This window comes from Poecile atricapillus, chromosome 34 (genome assembly GCF_030490865.1).
Source record: "Poecile atricapillus isolate bPoeAtr1 chromosome 34, bPoeAtr1.hap1, whole genome shotgun sequence".
Lineage (NCBI taxonomy): Eukaryota > Metazoa > Chordata > Aves > Passeriformes > Paridae > Poecile > Poecile atricapillus.
The window spans coordinates 1,887,784-1,907,936 of record NC_081282.1 but is presented as its reverse complement, the minus strand read 5'-3'; the positions used below and the strand labels follow the sequence as shown (position 1 = coordinate 1,907,936).

The following is a 20,153-nucleotide window of genomic DNA, read 5'->3' as shown; positions in this document are numbered from 1 at the left end:
CTCTGCTGAATTCTCTGTCCTTCTACAGGTAACAAAAGGCCCCACGTCTCACATCCACCTCCGTGCCACTGTCTTGGAACTGTCGCTCGACCTCTCCCAGAACACACTGCACTTCCCCAATGTCCTCGTTGGGCAGGGCCAGGTTGAGACAGTCCAGCTCTACAACGGGTTCCAAGTGCCCTGCAAATGGTTCATCACTGCCATCAAGCCTGTTATGAAGGTAAAGCACAGGCAGCACTGAACACGTCACTTCTCGGTTGGGTTTTCTTTGTGTCTCCTGCCCTTTCTGCTCCTGTGGCTGCCCAAGCACTTGGGTCTCTGGCGTGTTTGAAGAAGCTTCTGAGGGTCTAGATCAAGGCTGGTTTTCCCAGACCTGTTCCATTAGCTGCTGCTTTGCTTTGCTGCCATCTTCACCCATTCCTCCTCCTCTGAGGACAGTAGTTCCCTTTGCCTGCCCTGTCTACAGGTTTTCCCTCCAGCTCTAGGCTATGGGGCCACACTTGGTTTGGCTGTGGGTGCTCTCAGCACTGTATCAGTGTCTCAGAGCACTACAGGAGCTGAGGCTCTGTCCTCACAGACTGAGGAGACCTCACACCATTGGTTTCTGTGTCCAGAGCAATCAACTCAGATACCTGACACGAGCCCAAGGTCAGAAGCAGCAGGCGCTGGAGGAAGGGCGCTGTCCCTTTGAAGTGACGCCCTCCAAAGGAACCCTTGATGCAGGAGCGTGGCAGAACTTGCAAATCCAGTTTGCACCCAAGGAGGAGGTGAGATTGGCAGCTGTCAGCCCAGGAGGCCTGTCAGGGCTATCTGGAAATGAGGGCCTGCTGCAGAGAGTGTGGTATGAGCTCTGCCTTCACAGGGGGCTTTCTGCAAGCGCCGTGCTCAGCGTGGCTCAGTTCACCCCACAGAGCACTCCTGGGAGATGTGCTCTGAAATGCCCACAGGGAGCTTGCACAGAGAGCATCAGGGCTCTGTGGCTGCCTCTCGGCACAGGGGAGGGATGTGCCCAGCTCCCCTCAGCCTCCCCCTTGCCTGGCCGTGTTTGCAGCTGCGACACTCAGTGCAGAGCAGCTGCACACTCGCAGAGGATAATCCTGGAATGGCTGCTCTAGGCCCATCCTGCTGCAGAACTGACTGGCAAAACAGCCACCAGACACCTTCCTGAGCATGGCAGGACAGTCACCTGTAGTGGTGTGCTGCCAGCAGTCAGTCCCTGGGGCTCTGGCCTGCCTGCACATTCCCACCCAGCTGGGGATTCAACTTAAAGGATGGAGCATTCCCAAAAGTAGTTTGCCTGAGGCTGCTGGGTCTTGGAAACTGACAGTGTCTACCAATATGGACACAAGTGCTTCTGTGCCCACAGACAGTCCCAGGGACCTTTTAATTGCTCAAGAGATGTAAACATCTTGTGTCTGGCTTTGATCAGAGCCAAATACTAAGCAGACAAGGTGACCCTTATTTCTGGCCAGCGAGAGCTCATTTGCCTCTCTCCTGGATCTGGCGTTTGCCTGATGCAGCAGTGCCAGGACTGGGTGTGGACACTGTAACCCCAGGGCCCTTCTCTTGAGCACTGCACTCCTGCATGACTGGGTGAAAACACCTGGCACTCCATTGTCCATCCATCTGATACCCAATACCCAGTTACAGTGCACACCAGGACTCATCCCAGTTACTCACACCCAGACACAGGCACTGTAGTCCCTCGCATAAGTGAATATCTGGTTTCTGTTTACCTTGGAGGGACTGATAACACCCTGACCTTGGGGCAAGCGTTGGGGTCCTGTCACCTGGTGCTTCATGGACAAGTTTTCTGCACTTTTCTCTTTTCAGAGGTCTTACAGGTATGAGCTGAAGCTTAACATTCATGGGAGCAGCAATCACTTAAGGCTGCACCTCTTGGGGCAAGGTCTGGAGCCACGGCTGGAGTTCAGTCCCCCAGCACTAAAGATGGGATGGGTGCTGGTGGACAGCGATGGGGTGGAGGCCACAGTGGTGGTGAAGAACCCATGCGAATTCCCCATCGAGTTTTACTGCCTGGATTTTGATGAGCAGTACCTTGAGGAGGAGAAGGTGAGAAGGCAGGTCTGGTCCCCGTGTACATGCTGCCCAAGCTTCACAGCACTCCAATATTGCCAGGCTTGTGTCAGGGAGATGGAGGCAATGCCCAGGGCAAAGCCAGCTCTGCTGATGTGCTGTGGGAGGATTTAAAGAGTTTGTGTTGTTGGGAGGAAGGGAGGAGACAGCAAACCTGAGGTAAACATGATCTGCCCTGGTTGATGCCTGGGACCTTTGCATTGTCCTTGAGATGGGCAGGGGCTGCTTACAGTGGAGGCTCTGTCCCAGCCAGGGCCTGGTATGTGGGTCCATGGTGCCAAGCCCAGCTGGCAGGCTGGGCATGACTTGGGCTGGGAATGTGCTCTGGCAGAAAACTCCACTGGTTCTCAGGGCTTTGCTGGCAGAGTGCAGTCCTGGCTAGTGTGGCTAGTGTGGCTGCAGGCAGTGAGCAGCTCATGGTCATTGTTTGCTTCAGATGAGTCGCTTGGGAGGGGTTTCTCTCCCAGTCCTGCTTGTAGCTCTTGCCTCTGCTCTGGAGCCTGCTCACCCCACTGGGCATAACAAAATACTTGTACTTGATGGAAATCAAAAAGCCCATTTCCAAAAGCTCAGTGCCTTCAAAGAAGGAGTTGTGAGGATGAAGGTGACAGAAGTATAAACAGGATTTTCTCTTCTCTTTCAGATGCTGAGGCATCTGGGACTGCATCCCCAAGGGCCTCCCCTTCCCCCTGCTGCTGTCCTCTCCAGAGTTGACTGCCCAGAGGAGCAGCTGGGCTCTGCAGAGCATGTGAAGCCCTTCACCATTGTTACACCTGAAGACAATCTGGTGGGTACTGCAGTGGTGCTGGCACTGAAGGTGCCAGGGCAGGGACCAGGCTAGATGGGGGCATGGGGGACAGGTTGGATGGAAAAGGATCATTGTGGAGAGGTAGTGAAGATGTGATGGGGCCCCACATCTGCAGGTCTCCTTTCTGTCAGGGATGGGGCAAAAGAGACAGCTTTGCTGGAGACAGAGCAGTTCTGTAAGAGGGGAAAAATCACTTAAAAACATTAATTTCCTTTGAGGAGAAGATCCTGAGTTAGAAGGGGTGTCCTAGACAAAACAAACACCAGTAAGGAAAACCAAGTTCCTGGGCAGGTGCACTGATTTATTCTCTCTTCCACTGGTTGATGAAGGCCCATTTTTCTTTCCAGGATGGGAATGTCTCAGGGCTCACCCCTCTCTCCCTTTTCTCTCTCCCTTTAGGCCAGGACCCCAGATGAGAAGGGCAGTTCTGCTGAGGGCCAGCCAAAGACAGGTAAAGCAGTGAGCAGAGACAAGTCTCCAAAGGGGAACCAAATATCTACAGAGAGAACAGAAAGTCCCTCTTTTTTCCCAGGAAAAATTTCCCCCTGGGAATCCTCCAGCACAAGATCCAAAAGTACACTGGAAAGTGCCTCCATCCCCACAGAATTCCTCAGGTGAGCTGCACGGGAGGAGGTGATGCCTCTGCTTCTTGGTCCTCTTGCCAAGCAAGGTCCATCGTCCCCAGCTGCACAGGGACCCTGTGCCAGTGCCTCCATGGGATGGCCAGTGCACCCTCCTTGTTTCATTTGCTCCTCAGCAATGTCTGAAGCCTCCTCTTTAATTGCCAGGCTGAAACGGTACCGGTGGACAGTGCCTGCCCTCGGTGAGGTGGAACTGAAGGTCCACTTCTCCACCAAAAAGCCAGGGAAGTTTGAGCAGACGCTGAGGTTTGAGCTGGTGGGGACAAAGCGGCAGTACGAGCTGCCCTGCAGTGGCAGCGGCCTGTACCCCAGCATCAGCCAGAACCCACGGTAAGGCTGGCCCCTGGCAGCCTCCCACACTGCTGCCCCCGAGCTCACAGCCAGGGCTGCTCCTTGGGCATTCTGGCCTGGCCACATGGTGCTGCCTGACGTCACCCAGCATCTCTTTCTGTGCTGGGAGCTGGGAAGGCAGATGGTCCCTGAGCCACCAGGATGGGTTATGGCTTTCTGACTGCATTTCCTACCTGGAGCATCTCATAGCTCCTCCTTCCCTGCTTTCTCTGCCCAGGCTGGTGTTTCCACAGTGGAGGAAGACCATGAAGGAAGGTGAAATCATCTTCAAGGAATATGTTGAGAGCACCAAGCAATTCCACTTTGGACCGCTGCTGTGTGGGAAATCAAGAGAGTGGTATGTGCTCCCTGCTGGCTGTTGTACTTTTCTGGACACGCTTGGAGACGTGCTGTGCTGGTGGCACAATCCAGGGCAGTCCCTGGCAGAGTCCTGGCACACACCTGGGTTTGAAGGAGCACAGATGTGTGAACCTGAGCATACAAGAGGCAAATGAGCCTTGGGGGAGCCGCTCTGCCTGCCTGCTGGCTGCCTTGGCCAGAGCCCCAGGCTGCTGCCAGTCCAAAGGGCACTTGGGGCAACTTTTGTCTGCCTCCACATCTCAGCTTCACCCCTTAAGAAATGTATGGTGGTTTTTGAAGTGCTTTGAGCTCTGCAGTTAGCCTGATTGAGCAATTATTCTGTAGATGGTTTTGTAAACCTGTCATTGATCTGTAATTATTAATAAGATTTTATGGTTGACCTGCCAGTGGGTGTCAGGGGCTATGTACAGCAGGAACTACATTTGCCTGTAATGACATTGCATCATCCCTGCTGGATAAAGTCTGCCTGAAAACGTTGTCATTGAAGCTATTGTGCATTTCTACTTTTACTGTCACTTTTTAAAAAACAGTATTTAACATTAAGTTCTTGTCTCCATGGGAGCTCTGGAGGGCTAAAGCTATTTTGACAACATAGTTTCAAAAAACAGACAATCTTTAGCCAGGTTTATGGGATGGTCTGGGATTTCTGTTTGCCTCTTTAACCCTTCCACTCCAAAGTCATTTCCACACCTGAGAGAAGGGTCATTTGTTATCTTTTTGCATTCCTCTTGGGAAATTATGCTTTATATGTCTTTCTTAGACTTTGAGCTAACCCATGAAATCCAAAGCAGTTTCATGACTTTTTGGAAAGCGATCAGCTAAACTCTTTTTCCAAAAGCCTTTCTTTACACCCTGCAGGGAAGGCACCCCAAGAAAGAAGGGGAAAGCACCCATGTGCCTGGTATACTGTTATTTTTCTAAGCACCTTTGAATTTACATTGTATTAAAACCACTTGAAGTGGCCTGAGCATCACCAGGCTTCTGGGGTGGAGGCACCAAGTACAGGGGAAGGCATCAAAGTCAGGCAAGGATGAGCACACGCCCACGCCCCTGGCTGGGATCCACTTCCCTCACTTGTTTGTTAGAGCAGGCTCTTCCAGCACCGCTTCCTCGGCTGCACACGGTGCTTTCCTCGATGCGTGGCAAAGGCAACAGTCTCCTCTGCAGCCTTTTCCCCTTTTGTGGACAGGTACAAGGCCCAGAACTGTCCTGGCAACTCGGAGAATATAACCATCCTCAACAACTCCCCCATGGACGTAGAGGTCCAGTTCTCCTTTGAGGATGATGAGAAAGCAGAGACCTTCCTTCTGGACCCTCCCAGCATGACCCTGAAACCAAAGAAGAAGCAGGTAGGAGAAGGGCAGGTAGAGCAGGCACCGTAGAAGTGCCCAGGAGCTGCTGCTCCTGCTCACACACAGTGCTCTTTCTGTTTCTTTCCATGGGGCCGGGTCCAGGAGCTGACCATTTGGGCATACCCCACTTCCCCTGGCTTCCTGGAAGACAAACTCATCTGCTGCATTAACAAGAATCCAGAGCCAGTGGTCTTCAGCCTGTGCTGCCATGGGGTGCACGTGAAGCTGGAGGTCAGCCCCCTGGAGCTGTCTTTTGGCAAGCTGCTTCTGCACAGGTCAGTCATCCCACACGCACTCCAAGACTTGTGACAAAGACAGAACGTTTGGCTCTGCTTTCCTGGGCTGGGATGGAGCTGCTCCAAGTTGCATTCAGTGGCGAGGCTGGTGTGACCAGCCAGCAGCTGATGCCAAGTGCCTCCTGTCTCTGCAGGACTGACAGCAGGACCTTGGTCCTGAAAAACAACACCCTACTGCCCATGGCCTGGCAGCTCAGTGGGCTGGATGACCTTGTTGAGGACTTCTCACTGTCACAAGATAACGGCACCATTGATCCCCGCTCAGAGATTGAAGTGACAGTGAATTTCAAGGCCCAGCAGATTGGCACCATTGAGAAGAGCCTTCGACTCGAGGTGAGAGGGACTGTGCCCTGCCTGGCACAGTGAGCAGCCACGTGCTCTTAGGGACAGAGTCAGGAAGAGCTGCTCCTGACAGACACAAGGGTGCTGTGACCCCAACTTCTGCCTCTACACAGCGTTTGCCAGAATGTGCAGTGCATCCACATCCCCCCAGATAACCAGACACTGCACCCTGAGCCTGTAGCACAACCACCTTGGCCCTGTGAATGGTTGAAGGTTGTTGTTTGGTTATACAGACTGCAGCGTGATCTCTACATTTCTCCTGGAGCTTGTCCAAACCTCTGGCATCGTGCAACAAACTCTGCCCCTGGCATTTTGTTCCCCATGGTTTAGGGGCTGCATTTCAGAGAGGGTGCTAGGTGATTGGAAAGGGTTGTCAATGCCACCTGCTCTGAGACACCTCACACTTCCTGTGGTTGTTCTTACATCCCTGTGCCTCTCAAGGATGCTTTAGCAGCAGCATTCCCTCTTGTAGGAATGCAGAGTTGGGCTGATGGGGTTTATACTGCAGCAGAATCCCACTGGGACAGCCCACGAGATGAACGGGTTAGGAAAGCTTGGGTATCCACCAACACTTGTGAAGCCAGGGAGGCCATAGGGGAAGCAGCCAGCAGAGACAAGGACTTAGAGGCTGTCTAGCAAAAGAATAATCTGAACAGTGTTTGTTTCTTGCTGCCTCAGGTTTCAGATACAGAAAACATCCTGGGGATTGTTCAGGTTGAAAACATCAAACTGTCTGCAGAGGTGTATGATGTTCTCCTGAGCACGGTCCTGCCTGAAGGTCAGTGGATGTCTCCCAAACAAAGCAGTCCAGGTGCACTGCCTTACCTTGGGTGGTGGGTGACCAAAGCACTTGGGATGGGATGGGATGCAAGGATGGCATGGATACATAAAGCACATACCCTGCAAGCTGCATGGAATAAAGCATTGTCAGGCCACTGGCAGCCTTAAGTCTCTCCCCTCTGAACTTTGAAGTGTGCAGCTTCACGTGCAGGTTGGATTTGGGGGCTTTGAAACAACAGTGACGTGAACAGGCAGTTGGCAATTCCCACAGGCTCAGCACAGCATGTAAAGTGATTGGATTTGTGCTTGGAAGTGAGGAAATGGAAGCCGAGCTCCTTAGCTACTGAGCCTGCAGATATCTTGAGTAAGAAGAGAAAGGGCAGACAAGTAGCTGGAAAACCCTTCCAAGAACAGCAACTTGCTGAAAAGGGTTTTGTGCTGGGACCTCCATGTAGCTTGGGACCTGGTGTATTCTGCAGCAGCTCACAAATACCATGTCTAATCTCGCTCTGCACATTGTCTGCAGATGGAACCTTGGATTTTGGAACCGTCAATGTCCAGGATAATGTGAAGAACATCCTGACTCTAACAAACAAAGGGATGTACAACATCGAGTACAGGTGAGTCCAGCTGCCTGGTGGTGAGCATTTCCCTGGGTTCCCAGGCCTGCACTCTCCCTCTGTCAAAGGTTAGAACCTGTTTCCATGCAGGCTACCTCACGATAAACACAAAACCTGGGCTCTCTAATCTCAGCTATTTTACCAGAGAATCCAGCCACAAACCAGCAGTTCTCCCCAGTTCAGCAGGGAACCCAAAGGAGAGCCCCAAGAATTTCAGGCACTGAAATGCTGAGATTCATTGCCTTTCTTTGATGGTCACCTCCTTTCTCCTTCTGAGACTCTGTAAAAGAGTGAATGAAAAATTTCAGTGTCAAGGTTTCTTGCAATAACCTCGTGACCGTCTGTGCTCACTGTCAGGATCCAGGATTCCCTGAGCAGAGCTGCACCCTCCCTTTTCTTCTTTTTCTGGTCCTATGCAAAGTCCTGGCTGTGCTGGCAGCACCTCTACTTGTAACTGCAGAGATCTCCATTCCTTCCCTTTCTGCACAGATTGATGCTGAAGGGTGCAGGTCCCAGGATGCGAGACTTGGCGTCCCACTTCACTGTCAAGCCTCAGTCGGGCAAGCTGATCGCCTCCCAGCCTGGTGTGAATATTGAGATATTCTTCCACCCCACAAGGGAAATCCTCCTCAAGAACAGCCCCATCCTGTACTGCCAGGTGAGCTGCCTGGGCCAGGCTGTGTTACCACACGGTGTTTTGGGAGCATAAACAGGAGAGGTGTCTAATGGAAGGAGGGCTTTAACTGGAGAATCCTCTCTCCTACGTACACAAACAAAGTCTTCAAAACCATTTGGGAGGCTTCCTAAGGGAGCTGAGAATCTGACTCTGGAGGAGGTGCTTTAACAGGGATGGGTGAACTGATGGAGGCCTGGGGTGGAGGCTGGGGACTGGGGTAGAGGACTGGCTGGCCCTCTTTGCTTTGTTTACCACCCCTTCCTGTGGACACAGGTGATAGATGCCATCTCAGGGGAAGGAGGCCAGACTGTCGCCAGCATCCCAGTGAGGGTGTCAGCAAGAGCTGCCTACAGCAAGTTCAGTATTGAGCCTGCCTCACCCATCAGTTTCGGTGCCATGATGAAGGGCAGCAAGAAGAGCCAGACTGTCGTGCTGGAGAACACAGGCATGATCAGCTTCAAATTCCGCATCCACCGAGCAACTGAGGATGAATCTCCTTTGGAAAGCAAAAGGTACAAGAAGCCCTGCACCACCCTTCCTGCCTGAGGAGGCACCACCCCACGGCTGGCATGTGGCAGGCAGCCAGGAGACCTGGGCTAGCGCCCATTTGCATCCCTGCCTTGGGGAGAGGGAGCAAAACACGCCTCAGTGTCCCCATGTGTAGTAGGAAGCTGGTGCTAGAGCTGCTCTGTCCAGCAATGGGTGCTGCAGGCTGCTCTCTGGGAACCATGTGGAGCAGGAAGGCTTTCCTCTGTGAGGAGGAAGGCCAGCTTTGGCCTCAGAGAAAGGCAGGGGAGCTCAGCATGACAGATACCTCTGCTTTCTCCTCTCAGTTCAAAGCAAGGGGAGTCTGTTCCATCAGCTAGAAAGCGCTCAGCGGGAAGGAAATCAAGCTTGACACAGGTAGGTGACTCCTGCTCCCCAACAATGCTGCTGCAGGGGATGTGAGAAGATGCTGCTGTGCCCAGGCTGGGGGCTCATCTCCACTGGGTGGGACGTGGTCTGCAGGATGGAGTCCAGGATCTGCTCAGTCCCACTGACAGTCCTGTACTCTGGCTCTGACCTGCAGTTGTGGGGTCAGCAGAGGGGAGCAGGTCCTGTGTGTGGTAGCTGCTGGCCAGCACAGGTCTGTGAACACCACAGAAGCAAAAACATCCCCCCCCCCCGAACTCCCAGTCCACAGAGCTCAGACAACTTTTTTTTTTCTTCTTTTTCTTCTTCCCAGTCCCCTACCTCTCTCCCATCATTTCTCACAGCTGTTTCTGCTCTCCTGTTACCTCTGGAGGCTGAGGATCACAGCTACCACCTTCATTCTTTACGCTCCATCTCCTTTCTCTCTGCCACTTGAGACAGGCTTGCAGCTCTTCTTGGCTTGTTGGGCTCAACCTGGAGCTGCCTTTGGGCCATGGAGTCATCCTTCCCTGCCCTGGGACTGGCTGCTTGGGCCCAGCTGGAGGCCAAGGCAGGACATCCTCTTTGCTGGGGTGCTCAAGGCACAGCTATTACCCTTCAGCCTCTCCTGGAACTTCTTCTGCAGGGTCAGCTCAATGTGGGCATGTTCACGGTGTCCCCGTGCTCCGGCTCCATCGCTCCGTGGGGCCAGCAGCAGATCACGGTGGAGTGCCTCGCAGGGCAGGAGGAGACTTGTGAGGAGCAGCTCTACATTGACATCGTGGGCAGAGAGCCCAGGGACAATCCCCTCGGCATTCCCTTTACCCTGACTGCCGAGTCCTGCCTGCCAGGTACGTACTGTCCACAGGTTCCCCTGGTCAGACCTGCTGCTGATCAGCACCTAAACTTGCTGCTTGGATAGGGAGGCATGCTAGCCCTGGTGTCCCCCCTTGAAATCCTCAGAGTTTCCAGCCCTCTTAAGTCCACTGGTGGATTCATCCCTCCCGGGCTGAGAGGGATGCATGGAAGGATAGAGGGAAAGCAATGCTCTTTAAGACTGAGGTGGACTGAGCTCCATCTTCATAGCCAGCTCCCCCACCCAAAGCTGGGTTTAGCAGTTACCTGGGCAGAAAGAGCTTACCAAGCCTTCTCAGAGGCCAGCAAGGCCCAGATGAATTCATCAGGGAGGCTTCTGCATGCTCATCCCTCTGGTCTGTCCACAGCATTTGCTGAGGATGCCATGTTAATCTTCGACGAGTACCCGATCTGCAGCAGCACTGACCTCAGCCACAAGCTGCTCTCTGTGCATGGTGTGGGCCTGTTTGTGAGAGATGAGAACAAGTTCATCTTCAACAAGATTCTGGTTGGGCAAGAGGCTGAAGCCCATTTCAACATCTACAACACAACTGGTCTGCCGTGTGACGTGGTCCTCTCCATCAACCCCCTGCCTGGACAGGTAAGAACAGGAGGCCAAGGAGATGGTTGCCCTCTAAGGGCCGTGTGAAAGCTGTTTTGTTCTCCAGATGCATTGCTTCCTGTGGCCCACACTAGCTCAGTGTAGGTCAAACTTCAGGGCAGAGCAGCAGAGCCAGGGAACAGTTGTGTTCAATTCTCATGTCTTGGGCAAGCTTTTGGCTCACACCTCTGGGTCTTTGGTGGGAGAAGTGAATCCTTCTGAACCTCTCTTGGAAGCACACTCAGAGAGGGGCTGTTATGAACTGACATGCCAGGGCTCAAAGCAGAGCATTTCCTCAGGCTCCCTGGCTTTTCCTCTCTTTGAAGGCCAGTTCTAGGTTATTTGCAGGGTTTTCCATGCAGTGACCACCTCCCACATATGGCAGGGCAGCTGCCAGCACTCAGAACACACAATGCTTTAGCACAAGGTCAGCGTTCCCTGCTTGAACAACTCATCCTTAAAACAATACCCCCTGAGTTCACAGCCCATAAACACACCTCTAGGAGGGCTGTGAAAATGGGAAGAGCTGTCACAATGCAAGATTTTTGCCTGGCTGGCTGCTATTCATAGAAAAGAGAAGCCAGGAGAAAACTGCTTCTTGTAGAAAAGTCTCCATAGCATGACAAGAAAAAACTCTTCTCCTTACAAGAACTGATCAAAGACTATTGTATAGTTGATGCTGCTTTACCATCCCAGGTTTTGTCTCCCAGTGGTCAGCTGGGAAAAGAAAAAGTTGGGTAGGGGGAGAAAAAGTGTTCTGGAGGTTTTATTTTGATGTTTCTTATTCCTGTAGTCCTGTTAGTAAAGTTTCTTTATTCCTTTTAAGTTTTAAACCTGTTTTACCCTTCTCCTTATCCGTATTTCACAACAAAAAATGAGTAAGTGCCCTGGTGATTTTAGCCAGTGCTAAACCCCACCACGTTATTTAGTGCATTGACTGAGAAACTCCAATTAGCAAATCTAAACCACTACAGACATGCTGTTTTCAGTAATGTATTTATGAATAAAACTGGGTCGTGTTGGAAGGTGTTTTCTCCTAACACTGCTCTCTGGCTTCCCCCAAGGAAAAAGGCCCTATCACCATTTTCAAGTTGCATCCTGTCCAGATGTCCATTCCTGGCTCATCCCACGCTGTTGCTACAGTGACCTTCACCCCACCAGACGAGCAGAACTACGACTGCACTTTTAAGGCTTCCCTTGTCATCCCCAAACGGTAATTGACCCTGAGAAATATTGGGGGAGGCCTCACTGACAGCTGCCTCTCCACTGGGAAGGCACAGACCTCTTGTTAGCTCTAATGCTCTCAGGAGCCTTAGGCAGAGTACTTGGCATGAGATGATTTGGGAGGCAGTAACTGTTAGATAGAGCAGAAAAATGAGGCTGATTTGTCATACAGGTTTAGCCTGGATGAGGAAATAGGAAGACAGGGAAATATTCGGTAGCCAACTGGAAGTTACTGAGATGTGCTACAGCTGAGCTGGGCATTTCCAAGGACAGAAGCTTAGATGGATCAGTTTCTGTGGCAGCAAGTCAGCAGTCACAATTTCCTCTTTGTTTCTGTGACATTAAGTGATCCTCTGTGATTCCCTGCATTCATGAAGCTATTTCATGTGAGTGATGGGAGCTGGTATGAAAGAGGAGCCCTGTTCCTCTGCACTGGGACCTGTGTACAGGGGCTTGGACCTGCCCTTCCTCAAGCCTTTAGTGGCTGAATTGGAGCAAGAGAAGTCTAATTGCTAATAAGCAATTGCTTTTATATTGTTCTTGGAAGTGATCTTGGTGGATAGTGACAATGATTTCTTTTTGCCTTCTTGCTTTTGTTCTGCTTTCATGCTGTGCTTTTTTTTGCTTGTTGCCTATGTCTCATCTCACTGCAGCCAGGGGATTTGCCATATCTCATCTGGTGCCTCATTATGTATCTGCTGTACTGCATGATTCAATGAAGTGAAATTACTTTTAACTGTTACTGTGGAAGGCTCTGGCTCTTTGGAGCAGATTCCTCTTGTGAATGGCCGTGAGGGGACTGGGAAGAGGCTGCTGGGGGGCTGTGTTGTGGGGTACAGGAGCAGCAGGCAGGGAAAACAGTGTGGATTGCCCTTGCTGCTTGGCTTGCCCAGTGAGAAATGGGTTAGTGCCAGCTGGAATTGTTTCTGTGCCTCTCCTGCAGCTCTGTGAAAATCAATCCCCAAACCCTGAGCTTCACCATCAGTGGGAGGGGGCACGAGCCGCAGGTGACAGTCGTGTGCCCAAGAGCTCGCAGCAAGAGAGGAAATGCCGTGCTGCGCTTCCAGAGGCTCCAGCTGGGGGATTTAGAGATGCTCCCCCTGGTCGTCCGTAACAACGGCATCGTACCTGTCAAGGTGAGCACCTGCTCAAGGAATGGTCTGGTTTGGGAATAAGTGCTTGTGGCACAGGGGAAGGGTCCCAAAAACCATGGCTGACCTGGCAAGAGGTGTCACAAATTCTTTTTAGCAAGGGACTGACATCTGTTCTCCAAGAAGGGAGTTCTTGAAAATTTTCCATCCAGTCTTTCTTCTTTAAGTTGAACACAAGAAAGGTGGTGGAGTATTTTCCCCATCTTTCAGGTTTGTTCTCATGGACATGTGTGATTTTCCAGTTCCATTAGGCTGTATTTTCCAGTTTATATTTTAAGCAAACTTAGTTGTGGTTTAATTATATTCTGCTTATTGCTTTCTGTCCTGTTTGGTTCAGTGTTGGTTCAATCCAAATGCCTCTAAACACCCCTTTTTCCCAGCTGGTTTGACTTAACTTTTGTGCTCAGTGCTGTTTGCAGTGGGAGAGGTGCTGGGTTCCTGTGCAGGACCAGCAGCACTGTGGTGTCAGTCCCTGTGCCATCCTGTACTCACACCAGTATCATTGTGCTCTGTGTTCCCTTTTCTCAGTTTATGTTACACCTGGAGGATGAGCATGGAGCATTCTTCTTGAAAGGCAGGCGCTCCACACTGGAGAGATTCCACACTGAAGATGTGGGAGAGGACTCTGTTGGAAATGGTAAATTTGTTAACCATGAAGTTAGATCGTGCCCAGAGGGAAAACGTGTGCCCTGCTCTTGGCTTCTCTGAGCTGCAGCCAGATGTTAGACACACTTTGTTTCCTTGGGCTCTCTGTCCCCCGAGCTTTTCATGGGGACTTTTTGCAGGGTTTCCTCCTAGCAAGTTGTAGGAAGTTCTTGTGTTCTTCTAGACGTGGTGGGCTGGGTTCTGGGGGACTGTCACTGCCTCAGGGGAGCCTCTGAGGTATTTGCAGCATGTGGCAAGGTCCCAGCCTGAACGGACACAGCCCTTGAGCACACAGGCAGCCAGCAGAAGCCAAAAGTGCTCTTTGGCTCAGCTTTCCATGTGGCTGGAGCTGGCTGGAAGCGATGGAATGAGGGCTGGGCATCAACCTGAGGTTAAGCTGCTGAAGTGGTGATGTGTCTGGAGATGGCAGCCTGGTGAACATAAGAAGAGGGTCTGGAACCACTGCGGGTAGAACCTGTGCTCAGAAGGCAGCTGGTTTCAACCTTCTGCTCCTCAGATATGGAAATATTTCCTCTGTACAACTGTATCACTTAATTCTGATTTCCATTGCTGTGCAGAGAGCAAGCCCCCAAAGAAGCCTCTCCTGCTTCTGCATCGTGGGCAATCGGCAGAGTTTGATGTCATTTTCAATCCCACCCTGGCTCGACGTGTGGAAGGGAAGATCCGTGTTTTAGTGGGGGACACCTACTCTGACAAGACCCTGATAGAGCTGGTGGGTGAAGGCCACAAGGATGAATTCACCCTCAACTGTCTAGAGGAAGACCCACAGTTGAGGAATGATAAGAGCAGCTGGAACAAAGACATCATTGATGGTAAGAGAGGAGAGGCTGCCAAGGGGGAACAAGGAAGAAGAAAATATCTGATCATGTGTGTCCTCTCTCTAGCCAGGCCTGGGCTGTCACCCCTGGACATGGAGGCCCGTGGGTGTGGCAGCCATGCATGCAGAGCAGTGTGTGCTGTGCTGCATGGCGCTGGCTCAGGGGTGTGCCAGGGTGTTTCCCTGACAGTGGTGGGATGGGGAACTGCCTGGGGAGCTCCCTGCCAGAGGGAGGAAGGCTTGGAGCAAGGAAGCATTGAACATACAGGAGTCTGTGCATGTGAGGGGGGCGGGGTGGAACTCCCTGCATGCTGAGATCCCTTGCTTTCCTCCTTAACAGCTGTCAGACTGAACCACATCCAGTTTGGGGACTGTCCTGTTGGGAAGCCCTGCCACAGGACCTTCACCATCACCAACCACACCGGCATGACGTTCATGCGCTTCGAGTGGGAGGCAGACGTCCCATTCCAGTTCTGCCCCAGGGTGAGTGGGGGCTGCTCTGCCTTTCCCCATTGCTCAAGCCCTGCCCTGGTGTTCCTGGGAGCTGGCAGGGAGACCTCCCATGCCAGTGCTAGCCCATTCCAGTGCCACATGGGAGATGCAGTCCCTGGCTTGGCTGGGCCAAGGCTGCCAGCCTTGCAGAAAAGGCTTCACGTTATGGGAGGTGGTACCTTCTCTTCATACTTTTGTCTGTCAAACTTCACATAAATCCACACTGAGGTGCAGGTTCCTGGCACAGCTGCTCACCACATCAGTCCCCTTTGCTATCAGTCCTGCCCTTGGCAGCGCTTCCAGTTTGGTCTTGACTCCCTGATTCTCCCTAGGTGGGACATCTCCACCCTGGCTGCACCAAGGCCATCACAGTGACCTTGAAATCAGATGTCCCAGCCACCTTCAGGAGGCACCTTGTGAAATGTAAGGTGACCAAGATCAAGTTTGAGCTGCCACCATGGAAGGTTCCAGACTGGGACGACGAAATGTGCATTGTCGTGTGGAAGGACATCACTGGGAAGGACCCAGCAGCCCAATGGCCTGAAAAAGAGAAGGTAAAAAGCAAAATGGCAAAAAAAGCCACCACAGCTTTTCCAAAAAGAACCACCATAACACCATCGCTGCTGGCTGAGCAGCTCCTGCTTCCTCTGGACATTGGACAGCCCTGAGCTTCACCAGCAGTGCATTCTAGGGGAGAGGTGGATGCACACGACCCTCACACAAGAGGAGAAGCCTTTAGACAAGAGACCATTAGCCACACACTATCAGTCTGTGCCACAAACACAAGTGCTGCAGCCCATGTTGAATGGGAGACAGTGTTTTATGATTATCTCATTTTATGGTGTTTGAAATCTCTCCATATGATTTGGTGCCCTTTCACCAACAAGGAGTTAAGTCTGCTGCACTCTGTCTCTTCTTTTGAAGTGGAGACAAATACACTTCTGCTGCACCTGCTGGTGAACTCCAAGTTTTGTCTGCATGGATACCAGAGATTTTGGTTGTGGTCTCTGTATTGGGAGGGTTATCTCATCATGGAGTAGCCCAGGCACTGTATGACAGTATGGAGGAGTCTGGAGAAGGATCATGTGTGGAGACTCTTGCTTTTATTGTCATTATTGCCAAACACACTCAGCTTGGGTGAAGGTTCTTTCCAAGTTTCTGGACCATTTGAAGGCCTCTAAACCATCCTCTTTTCTATCAGAACATCTGCAGTTGGAGACTTTCCCAGTGAGATCTTTCATGTCCCAAAATGCCATCCCCAGCTGCCAGCAGTGTGGCTGTTGCTCCACAGGTGACATCTGGAGAGCACTTTCTCCTAAGACAAGAAGATGCTTCCTAGAAGTCTTCAGTCATGGGGTTCTCCACCCACAGAGCTCCAGCAGGGGAACTTAACCCTAATTTTGAGACCTGCTGGATTTCTAGGGGACCAGGGAAAAGGTCAGTCCCTCGCCAAGGTTGAAGTACAGGGATTGGAACACCGCTGTAGTCTCCATGGGTACATTAACAGCTGTGGTAGGACTGCTTTGATTAGTGGGCAGAAACAACTCCTGCAGCACAACAGTCCCAATTCTGTCATCTTTCCAGGGAACTAAAAGTGAATGGTCCTTTCTAGTTCCTCTATGAGGCTGATCTTGGAGGCCAAGAGATTCCCTTCTCAGCCTGACTTTCTGGGCTCTGCTCAGTGATTCTTTTCTCCTCTGTTTGCAGACAGTGGAGACAGTCCCGGAACCGGCTCACACTGTGCTGAAGAAGAGCGGCCAGGAGGCCGAGCTGTACCTCAGCGCCTTGGTTGCCTACGCCCAGTTCAAACTGGACACAGTCGTGGTTCAGCTCAAGGACACCTTGCCCTTCCAGACAAGGACAGCCACGTGAGTGCTGAGGCCAGGCAGGGCCCTGCCAGCGGGAGCTGCCTTTGTGTAACTTTGTGCTGGCCGTGGGTGGGGAGACAAAACTCAGGACTCCAGGTGCTCCAGGTGCTCAGGAGACAAAACAGCCTCGTTTATTATTCAGAGCTCACTGAAATACCCAGTGCAAATCTCCCGGGCTAGACAGCCATTGGCTGAGATCTCTCTCCCTGCCCAACTTCCTGGCCAGGGGTGTGCTCACTTCTCAGCTTGGATGGGGCTGGCCAAGGGTCCCCTGTAACTTATCTGGGAACACGTTCAGGCATGAGCTAGGCCAGCTGAATTGGATTTGTGTTACGGCCAGATTCACTGTGTCTAGTCCAGACCAGCTGTACTGTGGCAATGCTGTGACACCTTTGCCCAGGGCTGACCCAGTGCCTGCTTCCCAGAACTCCACTCCAGCCAAAACCAGCACAGGCTTGTTCACATGCATGCCAAGCCAAGCAGGAGAGGCTGGTCAGGAGAGGCTCAATGCTGCCATTTTCTGCTGAGAACAGCCATGGGTTTGCTTTCGCTGCGTGTCACCTGTCCTCATCTGCTCAAGAATAAGTTTGCAGTCAAAGCAAGACCTAAAGAAAGTCCAAAGTAAGCCCCTTAGCTTCAATGTCCTGGGCACCATGTTGGCCCTTTCCCCTTAAACTTCCAGACTTTGAAATACTTTTCTGGGCCACCCAGGACAGCAGTCAGAGCATGGCAGGGTTGCCTGGGGAAGAAGATGCTCCTCAGCAGAAAGTGGTAGCAGGAGCCCCTCAGACAATGTTACTGTACTATTTGCTTTCTATTTATTGGACATTTTTTTTAAATTCCTCCTTCTTGCTTTTCAGTTTCAGGATGCACAACACAGGGAAGGTGGCCATGGAATACTTCTGGGAGGAAGCTGCACCTGCAGATAGTGAAGCAGTGAGGATGCCATATTCAACCACTCTGATTAGTAAGGGCATTTCATTTGGTAGCTGAGGGCCTGGGGAGAAGACCCTGCCCCTTCACCCCAAGACTTGAATTGCTTTTTCCTTCTTGTCCACATGTCCACTTTCATCAGCATCTTCCCAGCTGCAGCTGGAGAGTTTTATCCTTTCCCCCTCTGCCTTTCCGCCCCTTTTGTTCTTGCTGTGCCACTTCTGCTCTGCAAAGGAGCTGAGCCAGGCTCTGGGGAGAGCCACGTGCTGGGTCAGGACTGGGAAAGGGGACATCAGGTCATTGCTTTGAGAAGTCTGAGACTGGGCAGAGCAATGGTGTAACGAGTGAGCTGCCCTGCAGCCACTGTCTGTGTGCAGTCCCCCACTCCAGGGCAGCTGCAAAGTCACTGTCTAAAACCAACTCCTGCTTTGGCACAGGAGTGTGTGCTGCAGGCAGAGACCCTGCTCCCAGAAGCTCTGTTCCCTGCTTGGAACTTGGCCAGAGATGCTCCGAGTGCATCCCAGCTCTCTTCCACCTATGTGCTGCAGGAGGCAGCGTTGCTGGGAACACAGATTTTGTCTTTGAATGGTGTCCTCTTCCTCTCTGCAGGTCGGCTCAGCTCTGCTCCTGTTGTAAGGCAGCGCAGAAAGCTGGTGCTTCGTTTCCGGAGGGAGCAGGACCATCCTTTTGAGACGCATCCTTCTGAGCTGCGGCGCCTACAGTGGCTTGCCAAGGAGCAGCAAGATTCCGAGCAGGAACAGCTGCAGGATTCCGAGCAGGAACAGCCAGATTCTGACCAGGAGCAGCTTTCTGAGGAAGAGCAGCTGGATGCCAAGCAGAAGCAGCGTTCCAAGAAGCGGTGCCGCTCCAAGGAACGGAGTCTCTCCCCGCAGCGTGCCACTTCCTCCCTGGAAGTCCTCCCAGATGTCACCCATGACCAGTCACTGTTCTCCATCAACCCCAACTTCGGCACCATCACTCCTGGCCAGAAGAAGACCTTTCATGTGCTGTTCTCCCCAAAGGATGTGGGGAACTTTGAGACCACCATGCTGTGCAGGTGGGAAACATTGACACACTTGCCAACTCACACTTTTGATGGCTATCACTGAATCACAGGCTGGGACAGGGTGGAAGGGACCACAGGAGGTCATCTGGTCCCACTTCCCTACTCAAGCGGGGTCATCTCAGAGCACGTGGCACAGAGCTGTGTCCAGAGGGCTCTGCAATAATTCCAGTGAGGGACACTCCACACCCTCTCTGGGCAGCCTGTCACCCGCAAAGGGAAGAAGTTCTTCCTCAGGTTCAGGTGGAATTTCCTGTTCAGGTTCTGCCCGTTGCCTCTTGTGCTATTGCTGGGCATCACCAAGCACAGCCTGGTTCATCCCCTAACACCCTCCCTTCAGTCCCTCTGACTGGGATGGGGAGGTGGGCCTGGAGACAAGCAGCCCCAGAGAGGCAGCAGCTCCCACAGGAGCGCAGAAAGATCATCTGGCCTTGGGAGGGAGACACTGGCAAAAGACACTGCATGAAACATTAAGCTCCTGAAGGGTTGCAAGATGTAGAACGAGAGACCCAGGGACCAGCCAGTCCCCAGCTCTGCTTCTTGCACAGAGCTGCTCACTGCTTGCACAGAGGGAGGATGCAACGCTGGGTGCTCTGCAAGGAGACAGAAAAGCGTCTGGCTGGAAATGTTTGTCTGGCTAATACCAGTCCCTTTCTCCCCAGCATTCCTAACCTGGAGCAGACTCACAGGATGGTGCAGGTGGTTCTAAAAGGCAGAGCCCGGGAGTGGAAGCGTTTTGGAAAACCAAAATGCTCTGCCTTACAGCAGACAGATGAAGGCCAGAGACACAAGAAGCAGCTGCACTGGCAACCAACACCAGAGTGACAGCATCTGTGTCATCTGGAGCATCCAGCAGGAGCTGGCAACATCTTGTTTCCTACTGCTGATGGTCTCCCACCCTTTACGTGACACCTCTGCAGCTCCCCTTCCCAGCTCCAGTAAACATCATCTTTTAATTAACTTTGTTAATTAAATAGTTTGTTAATTTGTTAAATAATTTAAGTTTCAGTTAACTGTTAATAACCAGTTGCTAATAAAATGTTAACTGTTAGCCATGGTGCCAGAGATCTTTCCTTAAACCCCACTACCCCAGTTCAAACCCCCAAGTTAGTACATTTTGAGGTTCCCCCCAGTTCTCCCCAGTCTCCAGTTACTCCGTTCACCCTCTCCTCCCTGGTGTACCCAAAATGGCTCCTGGAGAGCACAAGATGGTGGGGACCACATGGCCAGGCCCCTCCCTTGTACTTCTCCTCCCCAAAATCCTTCTTC

The 20,153-nt window shown here is 52.1% G+C and overlaps 1 protein-coding gene across 1 annotated transcript in view; it reads left to right on the top strand.

The window, feature by feature from the left end:
* LOC131590678 (hydrocephalus-inducing protein-like) overlaps positions 1-19,709 on the top strand; it is a 57,931-nt gene extending 38,222 nt beyond the window's left edge. Inside the window, exons 31-56 of the mRNA XM_058860941.1 lie at positions 29-220; positions 615-767; positions 1,834-2,073; positions 3,305-3,356; positions 3,663-3,876; positions 4,115-4,234; positions 5,447-5,606; positions 5,712-5,884; positions 6,040-6,238; positions 6,926-7,025; positions 7,554-7,647; positions 8,137-8,305; positions 8,597-8,835; positions 9,157-9,226; positions 9,861-10,065; positions 10,438-10,670; positions 11,735-11,883; positions 12,838-13,030; positions 13,574-13,682; positions 14,269-14,523; positions 14,869-15,011; positions 15,353-15,574; positions 16,728-16,888; positions 17,749-17,855; positions 18,431-18,878; positions 19,547-19,709. Of these exons, the coding sequence (XP_058716924.1) occupies positions 29-220; positions 615-767; positions 1,834-2,073; positions 3,305-3,356; positions 3,663-3,876; positions 4,115-4,234; positions 5,447-5,606; positions 5,712-5,884; positions 6,040-6,238; positions 6,926-7,025; positions 7,554-7,647; positions 8,137-8,305; positions 8,597-8,835; positions 9,157-9,226; positions 9,861-10,065; positions 10,438-10,670; positions 11,735-11,883; positions 12,838-13,030; positions 13,574-13,682; positions 14,269-14,523; positions 14,869-15,011; positions 15,353-15,574; positions 16,728-16,888; positions 17,749-17,855; positions 18,431-18,878; positions 19,547-19,709 (4,563 nt within the window). The remainder of the gene's footprint in view (positions 1-28; positions 221-614; positions 768-1,833; positions 2,074-3,304; positions 3,357-3,662; positions 3,877-4,114; positions 4,235-5,446; positions 5,607-5,711; positions 5,885-6,039; positions 6,239-6,925; positions 7,026-7,553; positions 7,648-8,136; positions 8,306-8,596; positions 8,836-9,156; positions 9,227-9,860; positions 10,066-10,437; positions 10,671-11,734; positions 11,884-12,837; positions 13,031-13,573; positions 13,683-14,268; positions 14,524-14,868; positions 15,012-15,352; positions 15,575-16,727; positions 16,889-17,748; positions 17,856-18,430; positions 18,879-19,546) is intronic.
* The last annotated feature ends 444 nt before the right edge of the window (positions 19,710-20,153 follow it).